We start from the raw sequence: 20,747 nt of genomic DNA, 5'->3' as shown, positions 1-20,747 counted from the left end.
CACTGCAAAGATCAGAGCTTTTCTTCATCTATAGAAGAAATTAGGCACTGCAAACACATGACAGCAGATCCATGTAGTGTGTTAATTTTGGATTTTAAAAAAATCAAACAAGAAAAATTGGGATTTGGAGTCCTCTTTTTTTATTGTGATTCTGACACAGACTTTTGTAAGCATTTTTTAGTTTCTTTCTCTACTATAGTAGAGTAAAATAAGGACGACAAAGCTCCTTTTGTCATCAGCTTTGTTGGTTTAGGTTGCAAGAACTGATCACTAGGATTACAAGCAAAAAGTAGTAAACAATCCACATTTCACATGGAACGCCCAAGGAACAAAATTATTTATTCATCTCATTTGAACTGATACTACCTTTCATGAGAGAAAAATTTGCAGAGGAAATGCATCTATGAGTAATTATATTCATTGCAACCAAAGAAGAGCACACACACAAAAGATTAGACTTAAAATTGTTATGCAATATTTTCGTGGTTTTGATATTTTCAAGACACACAATACTGAGCTCAGGAAAATGTGACTAGTCTGCACTCTTTTATCCATTCTTTTTGACTTGATGTTGATTTTATTTTATCCCAGAGGCCCTATGAAATCCATTCAGCCACCCCCATCGATGAGATACTCAACATGTTCAAGATTGAAAGAGTTCACTACTCATCCGCATGGTGCAAGGGCATGATAGCACTACTGAAAAGGGTAAGAAAGCACAAATACCTTCTGTCCTCTGTTCTCTCCTCTTCCTGAAGCCTCTCCAGCTCTTGAAAAGGCATCAGACAAGCACACACATTAGGAAGCCAACATCTCAAGGATAAGAGAGCAGAGCTTATTTCTAGCTGCTCTGAATGTGAGCGGTGTGGTATTTTCAGAAGGTGCAGTGTTCTTAGGCTTAGAATCAGGCTTTTCATGGCTTCAAAGTAAAAATTTAAAATTTCTTTTATTTTAAAGCTGATTCACTAGAGATAGTAAAAGTTTGGGGATCAGTAATTCCTCTTTGTGCCCTGGCCTCATTACCCCCCCAGCTATGAATATACAAGTGGGACAGGGAAGGAAGGACCACTCTGCCCTCTGAATTTCTGCTGCAGTTTCCAGACAGGGAGATTAGAAATTAGAATGGCTGTATCTCTTACTGTCCCATGTTGCTATAGTTGCAATAACAAAAGTCGAGCCTCTTTGCTGTAAACATCACTAAACCACAAGGCAGGGCTCTTTCTGAATGCATCTGAACCTAAAAATTGTTTTCTTCCTAAAATCTAAGTTTTTTGTTTGCTTTAATTGCCTGACTACCCACAAAGATAATCTCTCTCTTTTAGGTATTTCAAATCATCAATACTGATTATTGAACAGGAAATATTTGTGAATGTCTGAATAGAGTAATAAAAAATATGTCTTTAGCAGCAATTATCAATGTAGTCTTGAATAGATAGAGCACTGAGGTGGATAATTTTAATTGCTGTCAGGATTCTCAGTGTAACTGTGTTTTCCAAAAAATTAAAGAGAGAATACAAATTGTTGGGTGGCATTGATCTGTGATGTTTCATTTCATGAGGACTCTTGTGTATTTGTAAGCAGACTTTTGTTGCTGATACATTTATACACTTCATGCCTGCAACAGCCATCTGGTGGCAATTAAACTGTACTCATATCCTGTGACTTATTACTTTTAATTTTTTTCAAAGCTGGGACTTCTAGCATCTGTTAGAAGATTCCCTAGCCATTTTCTTATTTATAAATATGTATCATAAAATTCATGTGTGTGATACATTTGCTGTTCTATATGACATGCAGTTCCTTAGAAAATGCCTTGTGCTTGATCACAGCTTCTCATTAAGGACCCAGAGTGTCGCCTTTCAAGCCTTGCAGACATCCAGAACTCTCCATACCTGGCTGATGTCAACTGGGATGCTGTTCTAGAGAAAGCTGTTACCCCAGGCTTCGTTCCTAACGTAAGTCAATATTCCAGGTGAACAGTGTTTGTAAATTCTGACTTTAATTATCACTGATGTTTTACTTGTTTATGCTTGTATTTATTGCTCTTCAGTGATTTACTTTGGTTTCTGCTTTCATTTACTCAGTCACAGCTAAGGGAAAATTTGTCCCATTCCAATAGATCACAACAAAAACTAGTTAACCTTGGTTCACTTTTCGTTCCTTTTCAAATAAAAGAAAACCTTTTCCAGACTTTGCATTTCAGCTGTTATAGTAAATGATTGTCAGAGTTAACTCTGAGACAAAGAATACCAAGAAGACTTTGTGGCTGTGAAAGTTAGACATTTGAATAACATTTGGAAAACTTTTTAACATCCCAGTATGCTGTTAGTTTTTCACTTAAAAAATAGTATTCCAAAAGTCTGACCTCTTTTCTTTGTGGCAATTTCTTACAAATAAAACATTCAGATTCTGTGAGGGAATCTGGTGGTTTCTTTTTTACTGTGGTCCCATTTTGTCAGTATTTTCTGGATATTTCCTTTTTGCTCATTTTCAAGTTAAATGTATTTGAAGGCCGTGAATAAAAAGCAATGACTGTAGTGTTAATATGCTGCTTCACTTTTTTCAGCCATGTTGCACTATAATTGTTGTCCAAACAACATATTTGTAGCATACCAAGGTTTGTTTCTGGGTTTTTATATTATGCATATATTTTTATATCATGCAAGTAAAGATGAGGAAAGTGGAATAGGTGGACCCTGTCTTATCCAGGCGTGCATCAGAGCTCATGACAAACGTGATGGGGACAGGATCCAGCCCTTCAGAAGCTGAAGGTGAGAGAGCATTGCCTAATGGAGCAAAGGTAGCCAGGTGTGTTGCCAAGACACTGTTCTCTGTGATTGCTGGGCTCCTTGGCACCTGACCAGAGCCTCTCTGGAAACAACATCCTGCAGGAGAAGAGAGCTGTGGGTGGGCAGGCAGGGTCTCCCTCAGGGAACGGGAGAAAGACCAGGAACACAGCAGGTAACAAGCACACAGGAGAAAGGAAAGGCAGGTCCCTCTTACAGGCACTCCAGAGCAATGTTCATTTGTGGGGAAATTCCTTCCTTTCACTTGCTCAATCCTAGTGCAAGAGAGAAGCTGGAGAGGTGAATGTCATATCTACCAGGCCATGACTCTTTCACTCTTACTTGATGCCCATGCACCCGGAATAATTGCTGTGCCAGGCCAGGATCCTCCTCTACACCCTCTCAGGTCACTGTCCTAAGCAAAGCAATGCAGAACAAATCCCCTTCTTATCCTCCATTCTCCTGGTGTGTGGATCTACAAGATGAGTGGAGACTGACTTTCTTCCTTTTTTCAAGTTAGAGCTGCTTTTAGAGACATCCGAGGTGTGGACTTGCTCCTCAGGCAAAACTCAACCAATTATTTACTTCCTACTCCCAGCTAAATGTTTAATCCAGAAGTGTCAGCATACAGAAAACTTCACAACATAGTATTTCATAAGGGAGATCCAGTTCCCAATACCCAGAGATGCAATGTAGGTGGGGTTCCAGGAGTCTCAGACTCTGCAAAGACAGCTTTTCTTTTCACATTTGGATTCACTTTATTTGTGTTTTGGCAGCATCTATAAAACTGAAGGAGAAATCCATAATATGTGAAGCAAAATAATATTCTACACTTAAAAGGAAATAAAGTGTTTCATTTATCTATCCAGAATTATCTGAAAGTCCCATTACAAGCTCAACCAGACTCTTCCATGGAGAGTCTGATACTGCAGGGCTTGTTCCACCTGGTTGATCAAGTGCGTCAGGAAGAGCAGTGAGGTGAGAACCAAAGTGTCTTTTCCAGCCCAACATTTCTTTTCATAGAAATTTTGTTGTTTCATGAGACCAAGCTTGGTCACACATTTTCCAGGAGCTTTTTATTTGTAGCATCTGCAAAACGTTCACTGATTAATTGAGGCCACACAACAGAATATTTCTTGTTTTTCAGCCTTTGATGAGAAGGTGAACTGAGGCCTCTGTGACATGTGTTTTGAAACCAGAGGGTTTTATAAATTTTGACAGCTTACCTGGACTGTCAGGAGCTTGTCTGTCCTCTACAGCTAGGAGGGCACACAGGAGGCGCATAGCTTAATTTCTAACAGCTTAATTTGATTCCATAAACATAGCTCTTACTTAACTAGCACATGTGTTTCTTTATGGCTTAGTTAGTTTCTTCATTTTCAGCTTAGAGTCATAAATTGTTGTAGGGTTTCTTAAAATACAATTTGCTTTTATTTTTAAAGCTTTGGAATTAAAGTGATATAATTTTTAAGTACTGAATCAAATCTAAAATCTATGTTCTACTAAAGCTGACTGGATAATATGCAGGAAAAGGCATCAGATATCTAAATATCATGCTCTGACTATAGAGAGTTTGCTAGGAACAAAAATGATGGAGTGATCTGTAAACCAAATGTTTCATTGTAGGACACCACAAATTATACAAGTAGTTTCTGATGTGATTTTGCTGCTTAGTGTCTTTGCTTACTATAAATATCTGTCATTTATGTATGACTTATTTTAGTACTTCCACCTTGACAGTGACAATGATGTGATTGAAATCTCAGAAGTCCCAGAGGAAAATAGGTTAACATCTTCCACTACACAATTCAAATTGTTTGCAAAGTTTTTGTGAAGGACTTTCTGGTATAACAAAGAATCTTAAAATTTGAGTCAAGCATCAGAAATTAGCATGGCATTTTTTAAATAAAGAATCCAAAATATTTAAGTAATATGTGTAATGGATAAGGAAAACCTCAATAAAGCGGATAGAATAGAAAAAGAATAATAGATTAGAATGAAGCACCTGATTGGGAAAAGCCAGCAATGATTCACCAAGGACAAATGGGATTTTCCAAACTTTATCATGACAAGTAACCTGCTCAGCTGATATGGGGCAAGTGGTTCTCATTGTTTACCTGGATTTCTCTAAGGCTTTTGAAACAGTTTCCCACTGCCTCCTTTGTGAGATATTTATGTGTTATGGTATAGAAAAGTGATCCATTTAATGGGTGGGGAACTGGTGATGGGGCTGCACCTGGGGGAGTTGGAAAAAGCTGCTCCTCAAACTGGGAGCCTGTCACAAGTGGGGTCCCAGGGATCAATATTGGGTCCAACACTGCTTAAAACCCTAACAAATGATGTGGATCAAGGGATCAAGTGTACCCTGAGGAAGACACTGATGATACCAAACTGAGTGAGAAAGTGGACACCTTGGGAGAACTACCCTGCAGGAAGGCCCTTTAGGAGTGGGCTAACAAGAACCTTATGAACTTCAGCAAGTATAAGGTCTTAAACCTGGGAAAATATAGTCCAGGGTGGGATCTGTCCAGCTGAGGAACAGCTCCAGCAGCTCTGGAGGTCTAGGTGAACAGCAAGCTCAGTGTGGGGGACCAGGGTGCTGCCATGGCAAAGAAAGCCAAGGGGATGTTGATTTGCATCAACAAGTGCATCACCAACAGAGACAAAGAAGTCATTGACCCAATCTACTCAGCACTTGCCAGGCCACACCTGAAATACTGTGCTCAGTTTTGGTCCCCACTACACAAAGAAGATGTGGACAGGCTGGAGAGGGTCCAGAGAAGGGCCACAGAGATGATCAGAGGAGTGAGAAATAGGCCATAAGAGGAAAGGCTGAGAGAACAGGGCTTGTAGAGCCTTGAGAAAAGAAGGATTAAGGGAGACCTTATCACCATGCCCCACTATCTAAAGGTTAGCTACCAAGATGGAAGCTCCCTTTTACAGGGGGTCACATGGAAAAGACAAGGGGCATTGGGTACAAGTAACTCCTGGGAAGATTCCAGTTGGACACAAGAGCAAAATCTTTTGTAACAACAATCAGCCATTTCAAGAATCTGTCCACAAAAACAGTGGAGTCTCTAAAACTGGACTCTGAAGATTCAGCTGGACAGGTTGCTGGGCTATCTTGTCCAGACTGGGGACTGTGGTTTTGCCCAAAAAAGTTGGGTCAGATGATCCTTGACACCCTTTCCAACCTGGGATTCTATAAGGCTCTGAACTCTTTTTTATATGAATGCTGCTAACCTAAACAGGCCTGCTCCTTCCTTTGTTCTCATGGACAGCATCTAAGTAAATGAATCCACTGCAACACTTCGGCAAATCAGATTTCAGCAAGGTCTTAGAGGTACTCCCCAGCTCTTCTGCACTATTGCTGGTGTCACTATTACTCTTCAGCACTAACTGATATTCTGATGAAGACCCTGGGCCAGATTAATCTCTCCCCGGGTAACATAACTTTTGTCACTGTAGGAATCTATCTGTTTATAACCAGGAAGAGAATCTAACTCTTTATAATTGCTTTATAATATGATTTTTATTTTCTCTCCCTTATTTAAACTTTGAGCATCACTTCAGACCTAAAAAGACAGTTTTCATTTTACAGATGTGATTTAGGAGCTGGTTCATTATTACTGCTGTTAACACTTGCCAAGCAAATTAAAAAAACACAACGATGCTTCAAAGATTAACTTTGAATCCTTTTTTACCAGAAAGGAAGACTGAACTGTGATCCCACATTTGAACTTGAAGAAATGATTTTAGAGTCCAAGCCTCTCCATAAAAAGAAAAAGCGACTTGCCAAAAACAAATCCAAAGATGGAGCTAAGGAAACCTGCCCACTGGTAAGATGGGGACTGTGACTGCGGTCAGTGGCATTTTGCTTACACTCTAATAGTGTAATAATAATTGTAAACTCAGTTATGTTCAGCTTTATCACCTCTGAAAATATACTCAACCTCTCTGTCATTTTATACATTGCATAAATCACCTCCAAAGCAAGATGAAAAGCAACCATTTATTTCAGTCAAATAGTAACATATCTTTAAGCTAGAATAATTTTTAAGATTATCACAGATGCTCATTTAAAGTATAAAAAACTGTACCAGTTGCGAAAAACACTTCCCACACATGCACAGATAGTTACAAAGAGTATTTATTTGCTACTACTACCCAAAACTGAAAAGGCTTGTTATTTATAAATATGTTAAAGCTGTCTCTTCCACTCTTGACTAATGTGTGCCACGTAGAAAGATGCATTATTTGAACAGTCAAGAGTACCAAGAAGATTAATAATAATTTCCAGACTTGAATTATCATCCCAGTGAGGTTTTATAAATTATGCTGCTACTCCTAATGATTTTGAATGTTCATAAAAGCTGTTCTTCCTAGAGCTATCAGATGTAAAAATCCTCAGGAACTCTTTGTGAGGAACTTCTTCCAAAAGAATGGGATTGATTGTGCTATCACAGCCCAATTTAATGAGTCTTCGAAATGCCTCTTGATAGCATTCATTCATAAGCATTTTGTTCAGTGTTGTTTGTGTTGTTGTGATTTTTGTCTATGATTCCTCATCTTTTTTAATCAACCTATTCATGCTGTTTTTTAAAGAACGTACACCTGCAGCAGTGCTTGGAAACCGTTAGGAAAGAATTCATCATATTCAACAGAGAGAAGTAAGTGCATTTCTTAATGCCTCTTTAGCATTCAGTACTAAAATTAAATTGAGAACTATTTTTTTTGTCACAGTGTAAGGGAAGGTGATTAATGATCACAGCAGCAGAGCCTAAAAGACTGGATTTCCATTGATTTCTTCCTCTTATAGTCTCTGGTGTGATGGTTTTGTAGTTCTTGCATCTCTGAAAGCAAGCAGAAGACCTTGTGATGAAAGTATGTTAGAAATGTGAGGTAAATGTTACTGGAACTCCCCAGAGAAACTGTCAGTAATTAAGCAGAGGAATGCAATAAAAGGTACTGCTTTTTCACAACTCAAACAAAACCAAGGGAAGTCATAACTCATGAAATTTTAATGCTATGGACAGCACTGTTCTGACTTGGAAAAGCTGTTCATACTTACCCACTATTAAAAAAAAAGTGTATTCCAACATGAACTATTTCAACAAAGCTAAGTATTACACCTCTACCAAACATGAAGCAAGAACTTCTAATCTAAGGGTCAGCCAGGGTTGCCAGAAGCACAAGACTGATTCCCAAGGATATCAATAAACTTCCTGCTTCAATTAATGCACTACCTTTCTTGTAATTACTGCCCCTGAGTCATTGTGGACCTATTTGTATTAGCAGATGCAAGTCATAACAATGGATTTGTTTGTGTTTTTGGTCAAATTATTGCATTTCATTCAAGTGAATTCCATGTTTTTATTTGATCTAATTATACATGCAAGCCTTTCTAATAGAGTTGTGAGATGTTAAAAAGTAATTTAAAAGTTGTGACTATTTTATTTAATGCATACAGTGCAGGTAATTACTGTCTCTGTAATTAAAACTGAAAAGGAACTGTCAGCTTTGCACAGTTCACACAATAGCACACAGGAAATTATGCCACGATCTACCTTTCTTCCTGTTACAATCCATGGCACATTTCTGACTGATACAGCCTCCTCACAGAAAATACAAGGTCTTAGAAAGAAAAGGAAGGTCCAGCAGATTCTTCACGTTATTTTGCATGATCTATAGTACAAGGAAGCCATTGGTTTCTGTAAAAGCCATAAAGAAGAGAACCCAGACCAAGTCAGCCCATAGAAAGTTTCAAGAAGCATCTTGGTGGGTTGGGTTCCTTGAATCAGTTGAACTAGTGAATGTTTGAACTTTGTAGTTTAACCCACAAAATTAAAAATTATTAAGATCATAGTAACAAGATTAGAAAAATATGACATTGGTTAATCAATTTAATGAGTTTCCTAGAAGCTGTTCATACAAGTAATTCATTTCCAGGTGTGAGTCTCCCACTTACCCTAGAGTCATATATGAGGCATATCCAATATGCAGCAATTTTTGGAAGCCAGAACACCAGATTTTGTAAGACACTCAAAATCTCATTGGTGCGTTCACTACCTTGAACAAAGTTTCTTGTCATGATTTTACTGCGTTATTCTTAAATCTTTTTATGCATAGAAAATTTTTTCATTTGTTCCATATTGCACAATAACAACACAATCTATAAAGAACTCTGAAATCAAGAGAAATGGAGTACAAGTAAAATGGAAGCAAAAGATAAACCACATGCACTTCAACCAGAAAAGCATGTGTTTTGGTCATTGCTTGATTGGCTTTGACAAGGTAAAGGAAGAATATTTAGTTTTGACCTATAGCAGATCCTGCACCAGATCACAACCATTTCTCTTTTCAATTGCATCATAGCTTAAGAAAGTCATGGAGAGATTCCTGTAATATTTTTCAAGGAAAAAATGTTAAGAAGGGGGAAGCAGGAGTCGAATGTTTGAAGTGCAAAGTGAATTCAAGTTAATGAGAACAAAACAGGAGCAGTGGCAGGCACAGCTGCCATCAAACCAGAAGCTACACAGCATACACCAGAGGAACTCAGGGTGGGTTTCCTCAGACCTTCTGTGCCCTCAGGACTGGATGAACAAGCTGAGGCTGTGCTTACATGTGTTTCCAAAGCCACATGGCCAACAAGTTTCTAGGAACAACTGAAAATGCTGAAAGATGTGAACTATTTCTTTCTACAAATATAATACATATTAAAATGTGATTGTATTATTAGGTGAGGTGTCAATCCCAAACAGGCCTTTAAATCACTCTCAGATTAATGCAGCCAGACATTCTGATATTCTTCCATGTTCCTCTATATAGAAACTGTTGAAAGTATCTGCTTATTTCCTTAGATCTTCATTAAATTCAGCAGCAAAAAATCTACATTTTATTGTCACTTAAGCCTTCTGCTCAGTTTACTTCCGTGTCACAGAAAACTACATAAATACTAATAAAGGATGGGAAAAAAAATAGCATGTCTTTCAAGGGAAGAAAAGAGACTCCCCAAACTACAAGGATGCAAGAAAAAAATTCAGATACTTCTAACTGAGCAACATAAAGTCAGTTGTTAATACATAGTTAATTTTGTGGTGTTAGCCATCACAGTTACACAACATCCTGCAATCCAATACTTGCAAAATATCTGCTGTGAAAAGCAAAATCTGGTATTTTTGAATGCCTTGCTGGTAGTTCTACACTGTGCCTCTGTTCCACTGTGTGTCTTTCATGCTTCAACAGACACTGCAAATCTTGCAATGTGTCATACTGGCTTTCTTCTCAAGGAGCTCAGGAGATTATCAGAAACTCTTTGATTGTAGGCAAGAGGAGCAGGGGAGGTAGAGAAAAGGCCCACTATGCTAAAAAGAATTTAAACACAGTGAAAGGGACTGGAGTATGTTAAAAATTTTGGTTAATGCAGACAAAGACAGAATGTGCACATTTATTCTGTTGCTTTCTGTATTTAAGTAATGGAAAACTGATATTTGTAGGGATGTTTTAAGCAAGGGTTTCATGGACAAAGACATGAAGTTAGTGATAGTCAGCAGTGGGTAAAAAGTTAGATTTGTATCCCTTACATAATCCTGATTAGAGGGCATCTTCTGTTGAATATTTCAGTGGATGTGAGCTACAAATTAAAATAACTGTGTGTGTTATTTTAACATACACAGTTATTTGTAAAACACACACAGTGTGTGTGTTTTGATGTGACATGGGGGTATGGCATCTGTCCACAGTGACATTATCTTCCAGTACCTACAAGAGAGGGGCACACGCTGCCCTGATCCAAAGTAAAATAACATAGGAAAATCCTTTTGCAGGATTTGTTTTCTATTGTAAAAAGTGTCAGTATAGCCTCTTAGTTTTGAACACATAAACTAAATAAACTCTGATATACAAATGATCTACATACTGATTAGCTTGAAAATAGTATCTAAAGTAGTTTTCAAGGATCTGTTTGTCTCCTTTTTGTGGCAAAATAATTAGTTTTTAAATTTAATTTCTGTATTTTTTATTTTTTTTTTTTATATCCAGAAACCAAACATTTTGCAGCATCTTAATGTGTATTCCCATAGAATTGCCAGCAATTTTTCCAGAATTTGATATAATTTAGAAGCTGTAGGCTACATTTTCAAGTTTTCTTTTTTGAATTTTGTGTGTGTGTCTGTGGTGGGGGAGATTGTACAGATAAAGCCACACTGTTTGCTTGTAGTTTTATTAAAAAGCTGAGCAGAGATTATTTTGCTATTTTTGTACTGTTATCACTAAACAGATCTTCACATACAACTACATCTCTTCAAGAATATCTAAAATATGGAATGACCAGAAATTAAGAAAAAGACCCAATATTTGCATGTGATGAAATCATATTTCTTACCCTTTAAGGTCCTGAGTCTCTTCTTCTCCCTGAAAGATGCCTTTTAGATTGAAGATGTGAGAATTCAAAGAAGAGAGAAGAAAACACAAGAAATATTTACTTATCAGGCAGAATAATCCTTCAGTTAGATGCTTCACAAACTTAATCAAAATAATCAGCCTGCTAAAGAAAGCAAAATCAAACATCCACATTTTACTGAGTAGAATATATATTTCATATATCCAATGTACAAGAAAATGGGTTAGAATTCTGCAAAACTATTTTAACAAATGCAATGAACAGATTAGAAAAATATCCATGTTTTTAATAATTCCAGCAAGAACTTTCAAATCATTGCTAGTGATTTTGAATTTGGAGATTTTTAACTTAATACTAATATGCTGCAATAGCATTGTTATGATATTCACCTGTCTTGTCCCTGCTGATCTGAACAGATTTGTCTCTGCCCTAAGTACTGATACACCTTATTCCTCTGCTCAGTATTTGTTCAATGCTAGCACACTAAAAAATGTGCCATAAATTGAAGCACATTATTCTGTCTTTTCCTGCTATCATTCTTTCCATTTGAGCATATCTCATTCTCTTATAAATGAACCTGAACAGCTCGAGGTGAACAGACAGCTCTCTGTTCCCAGAATAAACACCAAAACTTGAGGGAGCATATTTAAAGCATATTAAGATGCATAAAATCCTCTTGTCTGATTTTTTCCATATTATAGATTAAAAGCTTACTTAATATTCTCTGCATTTTTTATAAGATCAAATTTATTATCTCTCTCATTTTTGTTCTTTTTCTTTCCTTTTAATTGTCTTTTAAGATTCAAATTCAGAGTCTCTGAGTACTCTCATTTCAATTTGATTGAAATTGAATATTCATAATGATTTGCAGTGTAACTCATTGAATGTATTTTTCTTAATATGTATTTTATGTCTCTGAGTGTCTCTGGAGATATTTATCATAATCCTTCAAATATCTGAATGCTTTTTGGATGATGCTGCAGTCCTTTTCTTGCCCCTTCTGCTGACCTTAATTCAGTTCAAATCCATTTCTTTCTGAGTGTTTCTAGTGGTTACACTGCTCTTCACTGAACCTTTCTTCTCCCTTTTGTAATGGATCTATCTGTTTTTGGAGATTGCTCTTGCAATTGGAAAGATGCTTTTCTGAATGTGATGATTGAACCTGGTTTGTGTTTGGGCAGTAATAACTGTTGCTTGCCCACAGGACCCCTTTCACTTCTGCCTCTGATTCCTGCCTGTTATTACTGGTTTAGAATTACCAATCCAAATGTCACTGTCTTCTTAGTGAGCCAAGCTACCTAAAAGTTTGAACATAGCAATCCCAAACTGGTAATTTTTCTATAGGCATACCTTCATATTCACTTTTTTTGGAGAAAGGAGTGGTCATAAAAATGCCAGTTTCAATAATGTGTTCCCTTCACAGTTTCATGGAGGGAAAAAAAAAAAAACCAAAAACTACAAAGGATAGTCACTATCTGGAACCTCATTTTAAAAGTCTTCCAGTCTTCTAACATAAATTTTCCCTTATTATGAGTCTCCATAAACTGAGTCATGAAGACTGAACTCCTTGTCCTGTTTTAAGGCAGAAATGTGTGTCCAATTGCTGAAGCAATGCAGAAACAAGCCAGTAATGAGATAACATTATTACTGCCAGTCACTCTGATGTCCATGTGTCTGTGGAACACATTCATAGATGAGTTGGAAAGGAAGGTGAATGCTGAGGTCACAAAGTTCACTTATGATACCAGACCAGTCACAGCTAAATCTGAGTGAAAAGAACTGCAGTAGATAATGATAGCCATGGTTCTGAGTTACAGAAAATGGCAGCTCAAATGGGTGAGAAAATGGCAGCTCAAATTCAGTGCTGATAAATGCAAATACAGTCAGAAGAAGAAAATCTAAATTTTATATCAAAATTAGCTTCAGTTATGAAGGAGGGAGAGTTTGAAAATACTGTGGATAGCACAATGCTTAGTGTAAGACTGAAAGATATTGAAATGTTCCTGCAAAAACCAGCCACAGATAAATGTATGTTCAATACATACACCTGCATGTTCCATTCTGTGTGCTGCTCTGCTTCCTCATCTCAAAAAGGTTAAAAAAGACTTAGAAAGTTTTTAAGAAAAACTGAATTGGCCAGGGGGGTGACATGGGTCATGTTGAAGGGTTTAATAAACTTGAACTTATTTAAACTCAGAGAAGAGGCAACTGAAAAGACAGAAACAGGATAAATAATAACATGGTCTGAAACTTATTGAGAAGATGACTAAGCAATGATTATTCACTCTTTGTAGTTACCCAAGGTCACAAAGTTATCAGGCAGCAGGGTAATAAGAAAATCAACCATGCTTTTTTGTGAAATGCAGCATGTTGCTCAGTGGTGATTTGGATGTTAAACATAGAAAAAGATTCATAAGAGAATTAGAGAAATTCATGAGAAAAAATCCATCAAGATGTTTGAGATGTGAGGCTTCTGATGCAGTCATTGGTTCAGGAAATATGGAAATGTCAAAAGTGAGGGGAATAAACCACAGCAGACATTTATCTCCACTCAGCTTATTTGTCAACAGCATGCCCTGGTGTCTGAAATGGGCCACTATGAGAAAGGGGAATCTTTGTTAGCTGGAATTGCTGGGCACGTGCATTTATGGCTTCTCACAGCTTCCAAGATTTCCATTTTCATATAGTCTTCACAACGGCACAAAGGTTGAACAATAAAATATACATATTTATGCATACAAGTATGGATATATTGTATATATGCAAGTATGCATGTATATATATAAATGTGTGTGTGTATATATATGTGTGTGTGTGTGTGTGTGTGTGTGTGTGTGTATGTGTATGTGTTATACATATATCTAACCTTTTGGAAATAGGAAAATAAATGCAGACTTAGGTCAGTAAGAGATTTAGGTAAGATTCAAACTGTCCATTGCTATGTTCCAGGACACATCCCCCATCCTTTGGGAAGACCTCACATTTGCAGGTAATTTTCCTGTGTCCCTCCTGGTGCTCAGTCCATGCTCCTGTTGTGGGTACACCTCACTGACTGACCTGGGGGATGTGGTGTTCAGTGGAGTGAAATCTTGTCAAATAATTAGGCAGAGCCAGACTGACTTTAGAGGTGTGTTGGCTCTGTCTGAGTGCCAGGTGCCCACCAAAGTCACTCAATCATGGCCCTCGTCAGCTGGGCAGGGGAAAGAAATTATCACAAAAGGGTCATGGAGTGAGGAAAGGACAGGGAGGGAGAGATCACTCACCTGTTATGTTATGTTATGTTTATGTTATGTTATGTTATGTTATGTTATGTTATGTTATGTTATGTTACATCACTCACCAGTTACTGTCATGGGTAAAACAGGCTCGGCTTGGGGAAGGTTAATTTAATTTATTGCCAATAACTAAAAGACCAGGACAGTAATAAGTAAACTCCAAATCTTAAACCCACCATCCCTCTACCCCTCCCTTCTCCTGGTCCCAAAACCTCTGCCTCCTCCATGCCAGGGGCACATGGGATGGGGAATGCAGCCAGTTCACTGCATGTTGTCTCTGCTGCTGCTTCCTCCTCACACTCTTCCCCTGCTCAGATATGGGTTTCCTCATACAGACTGCATTTCTTCATGAACTGCTACAGAGTGGGTCCCTTGACTTCCCTGTGATCTATCCATCTGCAGGTACCTGAACAAAAGGGTGAGCCTACACCTATGGGGTTGAAGGGTAGATAGAGGTCCAATTGTGTCAGGAACCCACGTCTTAAAAAAGGAACCCACTTGCCGTGGCAGTTACTTCCAAATATGGACAACACTGGACAAATCAGACCAGTGAAGAGCCTTTTTTTATTGTTGGCACATCAGTCTCAGAACATTGTTACAATGGAGACAGGATGTTAACAGCTCGCTGATCCACCAAAAATGTCCCAAGAGGGTGGGGTAATACAGAAAGACATAAAACCATCTCAGTCTAGATTTCAGCCAATCATACATAGAAAAACACATATTGACAAGCATTCTATCCAATCTTATAAAACACACATAATGGTAGTTAAAACAAAGACTGGTTCATAAGAGACAAAGAACAGAGCTCTATTCATGCTAACCTTCTAAAGATATACATTAAATAACCTTGTTGCCATCCTAAAGCCAATTCTACAGAGGCCTATTGTTATTTGTCACCTATGCTCTACTGCTTGGGAAACTTTTCTGCTTGCTTGGGAAACTTTTCTGCTGTATCTGCAATGCTAACAGAACTTCAGTCTGAGGCCTATACTTTTTTAACCATTTTAACCATTTCCCAAAAACCCTCTAATTTTATGGATTCCAACAACACCCTGCAGGATACACACCAAAGACAGGCTAGGAAATTAATGTATTTTAAAAAAATGATGGTTGGCCCACACTGCTGAGAAATATCCTCATTTATGGACAGGTGACTATAGTCTTAAAACTGGGTTTTGACTAACTAGAAAGAAAATTTTTCCCCTGTCATCCCAAAAGGTCTGAAACACAGTAAGTTATCGGGAAATTTCATAGCTACTCTCCTGTTCCTTGTAGATGTGGATCTGCAAACACTTTAAACTAGAAATTTTGTGCACATTTTAAAATGTGCCTGAACAAGACAAGCATTGGTTAGGATGCACCTGGTCTTGAAGAGACAATAGCCCACTTCTAAGAAACACCTATTTTACCAATCTGAACTTGGCTTTAATGTTAGAGTTAATCACTTGGTTTAGTCACGATTTCTTAAATGACTGCACATAATTTGAAGGCTTCATTTATTTATTTCATGTCTACTTATTTTGCTTTATCAAATCCCAGGATAAACCTCAGATCTCCATACAGTACAGGTCAGTATACCATAGGACACAGCACAGTTTTTCACTTGCCTTCTGCATAGTGACAGTATTTCACATGTCACTCACACTGTGTGCACCTGAGCCTGCTAGGTTTGATTATAAATTGCTGGCTGATAGAAAATTATATTCACAGCCATTTACTGAGTGTAATTACTCAGCAGGAACCATCAACCTGAATCAATTATCCAAACTCTAAGAATGTTTCCCCAAGGATTTTTGGAAAGAGTGGGAGTAAATGCCATGAATGTCAGTGGTAAAAGAAGACATATGTGTTACATGCGAATACTGCCCCCAAAATTTTACTTTTCACATTAAGCTGTAATGAAGCATAACTTTTCATCTGAAAATCATTAATTTAAATTTAAATGGAGTTAAAATATAATTATTTGAATAATTAGTTGGTAGTCTTCTGAGCTATCCAAACACATACATCACAGTGTGTTAGGAAAACAGACCTGAGATTTTGGCTGTTTCTATTAAATCACTCAGTACCAGGAGAGCATGTCTGGGGCCAAAGACAGCCTGAGCGAAATAATGGTTGGACAGAGAACAACTCCTATACACTAGGTTTTACAGAGATATCTGAATTAAATGGGAAGTAGATGGCCAAGTATTTTTCAAGATATAGACCAAGTCCTGCAGAAGAGCCACTCCTGGCAGAGCCAGAGCCTGAATATGCTACAGGCACATCTGCATGGATGAACAGGCAATGGCAGCCCTGTTCTTGTTGGTGATTTCATTGTCCAGCTCTTGGCAGAGCTCATCACCTTGTGTTGGGTTACAGACTGATGGGACCATTCCATTCCTGCTCACCTGAACTGTGTGGGCACAAATGAGCTTTAATACAGCAGTAAATTGGCTCTGCTAAGCAGTTCAGTCTGTGCAGAGCTTGGAGGGCCACTAAACAGGAAGGGCCTTGAATCTGTTTCTCAAAGAGGGAAGGCGTATAAGTTTTCCTAGAGATGCAACAAGACTGCATCCCTTTAAATTAATATATCTAAAAATAATTTCTTTAGTTTAAGCTCCTTTAGTACTCAGTGAGGAGAGACTTGATTCTCTCAAGACTGATCTGTGACACATATATGACACAGGTAGCTTAGACCTGAAGAAATTAATCTAGGTTGGTGACTCTATTTACCCTGTAGAGAGAGCCTGAACTAATCTTTCAGTTGTCTGCAGTTAGCTGGCATAAAATCCATCCCATATTTGTGCACTCAGATAATTTCTAAGTGTCGGTTCTGCAGGCGCAGGTGCTCTGTGGTCTGACCCCCTCTCTGTGTCAGGTAGTCAGGGGCATCTCATGCAGCACAAAGCATCACTTGGGAGGCAGCTGCATTTGGCTGTATATTGGGATTGTATGCCCACAGCCATGGGGGCAGGAGACCAAGAACAAGCAAGCCATGGGTGGAAACATTTTCAAGGAAGTGCCAAAGATTCATGACATCCACTCTTGGCTACTGGTGAGATGGAGTTACTGCTTGGACCCAGGTTTCCCAAAACACTCACCTTCTATAAAACAGGTGGTGGGGAGGATGGAGGATTGTGTTCCATTTAAAGCTGCTCTGCACACATTGGTTCTCTACACCAGCTCCAGATCAAGGGGAAATTATCTACATTTACAGACTGATTTTCACTTTGGAGCTGTGTGACTCAGCTCTGATGTTGCTGACTGATGAGTGCTGTCTCTGCTCCAGCAGCTCCTTGATTCTGTCCTGGTCTGCCTCAGGCTTCCTCTGGCACAGAGGAGGATTGTGCCTTCCTTGTTTACTCAGAAATGCTTAGAAAATTCATACACTTTTAGTGATTTCTGTTTTCCTGAAAAGACTTCTGAGATCACTCTGTGCAGAGACTGAAGAAAAGAAAAGCCCACTATTAACTCTCCCATGCTTTCTGTTCCTCTGCTCGGTGTAAAGTGGGATTTTTAATAAACAAACCAAAAAAGAAATTATCTATATACAGCTGTCTTTTGAGATAGTTTTAATTAGCTATATAATTATTTAGTTTAATTAATTAGATCTACATGGTTGGGATTCTTTTGAATCCTTCATAATTTAAAAAGTGTTTAACTCTCCTTCCTTCATTTCTACTCCTTTTTCTTCCCCTGCATTTTCCACCTTCACTGCTGTTTTCTACCTATTTTTCAGAGGCAGTCTTCCATACTGCTTCATTGTTAACGTGGTCCCTGGCATAAATTTTTCCCAGGCCAAAATGACTCTCTGAAGCAAATCCCTTCATGTTTCAGGGGTTATCCTAGACCAAAGGCTGCCCAACAAGCAGCTGGAATACAGCAGCTCTGGTTTGCAGGTTAGAGATCAGCCAGAAGGATGGGAGGCAGTCTGTGCCACTCACTCAGCTCCCAGGCATTGATCCCTACCTAAATGCAGGAATTGCTTTTCCATGCAGTGCTCTGTTTGCTGCCTGTCATGAGAGCCCTCCCAGATCCCACTGGGGAATAGGAAATGCATGAATAATTTGTCAGATGTTCAGGATTAACAATTATTTCTGCTATATGAAATTAAAGCACATCTTTTCAAACTGGAGGATTTCATTGTATTTGGACAAACTTGTCTCTGTTCCTTAAGATTTACACTGAGCAAAGTAACTATTTTCTTCTTTATGAATGAAAGTGTAAATTAAGCAACTTGTCTGAATTTCTGATCAACTCATAGGCTCATTTTTGCTAACTTTTTTTTTTTAATCTAGGAATTTTCAGTGCTTTATGACAAATTTTATGGCTATTTTGTTTCGAAAAGTAAAAATACTCTTTCCAAGATACTTATTCATTTAAAAAATAACTTGATTGGAACTCCTTGCTCACTTCTTCCTTCTTTATTTCACCTTTTCACTGAAAGCTATAGCTGAATGAAAACCTGGCACAAGAGAACTAGTGAGCAGAATAAAGGAGATATAAGAGAAAGAGTGGCACTCATTTACAATTGTAAAATACTGCCAGCTTCTTCCATTTTCCCAAAAATAGAACACAGCAAGGACCAATTTTTAAGGGAAACCTTAAAACATGCAGGCAGAAAATTATGAAGTGACTGTGTATCAAAGTCCATTCTTATTCTTGACAGAGGAAAGCAGATGACAATCCAAGCTGCTCATTGTCCCAGAAGCCATGCTCCCTTATCAGTATTTCCACAATCATTGCCTGTAGTCGATATTAAAATGATGGCAGAGAATTAATGGGTGAAGTTTTCAAAGTGGAGTGTGAGATGCACGTGCACACAGCCCATTATTTTTGAAAAGACATTGTGCACTGCAGGGCCTACATTTTATTTGCCCTGTTTTTGCAGTGTCTGCTTTACAGAAGTGCATGAAGTGCTATAAAGGTTAGACAGGGGTTTTATAAATGATCAGGTTTTGTATGATTTTGGGGAAGTGACTCTTCTGGCTAAAACATGAGAGATTGTGGGTGCTGTGAACATTTATCCTCGGTGCCAAGCCAAGGGAAGAGTCTTTTGGGGCTGCTGGGTGAGCTGATGCAGAAAATGAGCCGGTATGACCAACATCATTAATTTCCACCTGTCAACCACCCACTTACCTCTGAATACTTATTATTTAGGACTGAGATGTAAACCAAAACTTATCCCTTTTCATGAGAGATATACCAACATGTACAGTTCAAACCACCCAGCAGCTTTGTTATAATTTTTATCACACTCAATGTGAATCCTTTTGAATCCTTACAGTCCAAATATTTCTGTTCTTTCTAGAACATGTTTCTCTGCATAAAGCCACTTAAAAATGTGACTAACACAGAGATATAGTCTGAACTTGTTCCACAATAAGGAAATCTTATTGCCACAGTTAGACTCCAAAGTTCCATTAAGTTTTCCTTTTTATACCTTTTGACTGGAAATAATGGAGATGGATGGGGATATAGTTTGTGGAGCTCCAGACTGCCACAAATGTTACAAACTACTTGGGCTAAGCATTTCATCTTTCTTTTGTGTGGAACTAAGCCTTGAAGCCAGTTTCAATAACCAGCTGCTAACAACTTTTATTTCCTTAGGAAGCAATTTCTGGACCATTTGGTAAAAGTGCTTAGTTATCAGTCAAACAAATTAGTTGTGTTCAGGGACAGGCAGTGGTGGTGTGGGAATAGTAAAGAGTCACCAGCTTGATGAAGAAATTGTGTTGACCAGTTGTGATTTATTCATCCAGGCATTTTCTTGGTTCTGTTTGTACACAAATTTGGATGAATCAATACCACACGGAATAAAAATTAAAATTGGAAACAAACAGTGGGAAAGGGCAGTGGTTACCAAACTTACCTGCCCTCAGTGCCAAGAAATCTCTCACTCCATCCTTGGCTATCTTAGCAACTTGCTCCCATCTTGGCTGGACATGCTGGGTGTCCCAGCTCTGGCAGGATCCCTGTGAGACGTTGCTGCTGTGGGGATCTTCTTACTTTGTGGAGTCCCTCTACAGAATTACACCACTCTGTAAAAATTATTTGTATGCAAGTTTTTCAGCATGACAATATCCAGCAATTTTAGCTATATGGCATAACTTCAAGGTTTCTATTTTTTATGGCTGGGATATAAAAAATAGTGCCTATCTCTGTCCCTTTCCAGCTTCTTCTAAGTCCTTCACAAAATGTCATTGCTAGATTTTTATATTGAGAATGAAAAGTTTCTAGTGCTGTGTTAGTTGCCAGCTAATCCCAAAATGGCCATTAGGAAATTTACTCCTTTTTAAA

The 20,747-nt window shown here is 38.2% G+C and overlaps 1 protein-coding gene and 1 long non-coding RNA gene across 3 annotated transcripts in view; one reads left to right on the top strand and one right to left on the bottom strand.

Annotated features, from left to right (window-relative positions):
* STK32B (serine/threonine kinase 32B) overlaps positions 1-20,747 on the top strand; it is a 158,298-nt gene that overhangs the window by 131,095 nt on the left and 6,456 nt on the right. For both annotated transcript variants that reach the window (XM_058803490.1, XM_058803491.1), the window contains 4 exons: positions 592-708; positions 1,830-1,955; positions 6,494-6,625; positions 7,392-7,456. In XM_058803490.1, the coding sequence (XP_058659473.1) occupies positions 592-708; positions 1,830-1,955; positions 6,494-6,625; positions 7,392-7,456 (440 nt within the window). The remainder of the gene's footprint in view (positions 1-591; positions 709-1,829; positions 1,956-6,493; positions 6,626-7,391; positions 7,457-20,747) is intronic.
* LOC131556689 (uncharacterized) lies at positions 7,112-20,451 on the bottom strand. Its single transcript, XR_009274653.1, has 3 exons — positions 20,320-20,451; positions 11,170-11,209; positions 7,112-7,639 (listed from the first exon to the last, which is right to left on the bottom strand). It is a non-coding gene; the product is annotated as an uncharacterized LOC131556689 (long non-coding RNA).

Source organism: Ammospiza caudacuta, chromosome 4 (genome assembly GCF_027887145.1).
Source record: "Ammospiza caudacuta isolate bAmmCau1 chromosome 4, bAmmCau1.pri, whole genome shotgun sequence".
Taxonomy (NCBI): Eukaryota; Metazoa; Chordata; class Aves; order Passeriformes; family Passerellidae; genus Ammospiza; species Ammospiza caudacuta.
The sequence above is the reverse complement of the archived record's forward strand: the minus strand, read 5'-3'. Positions and strand labels throughout refer to the sequence as shown.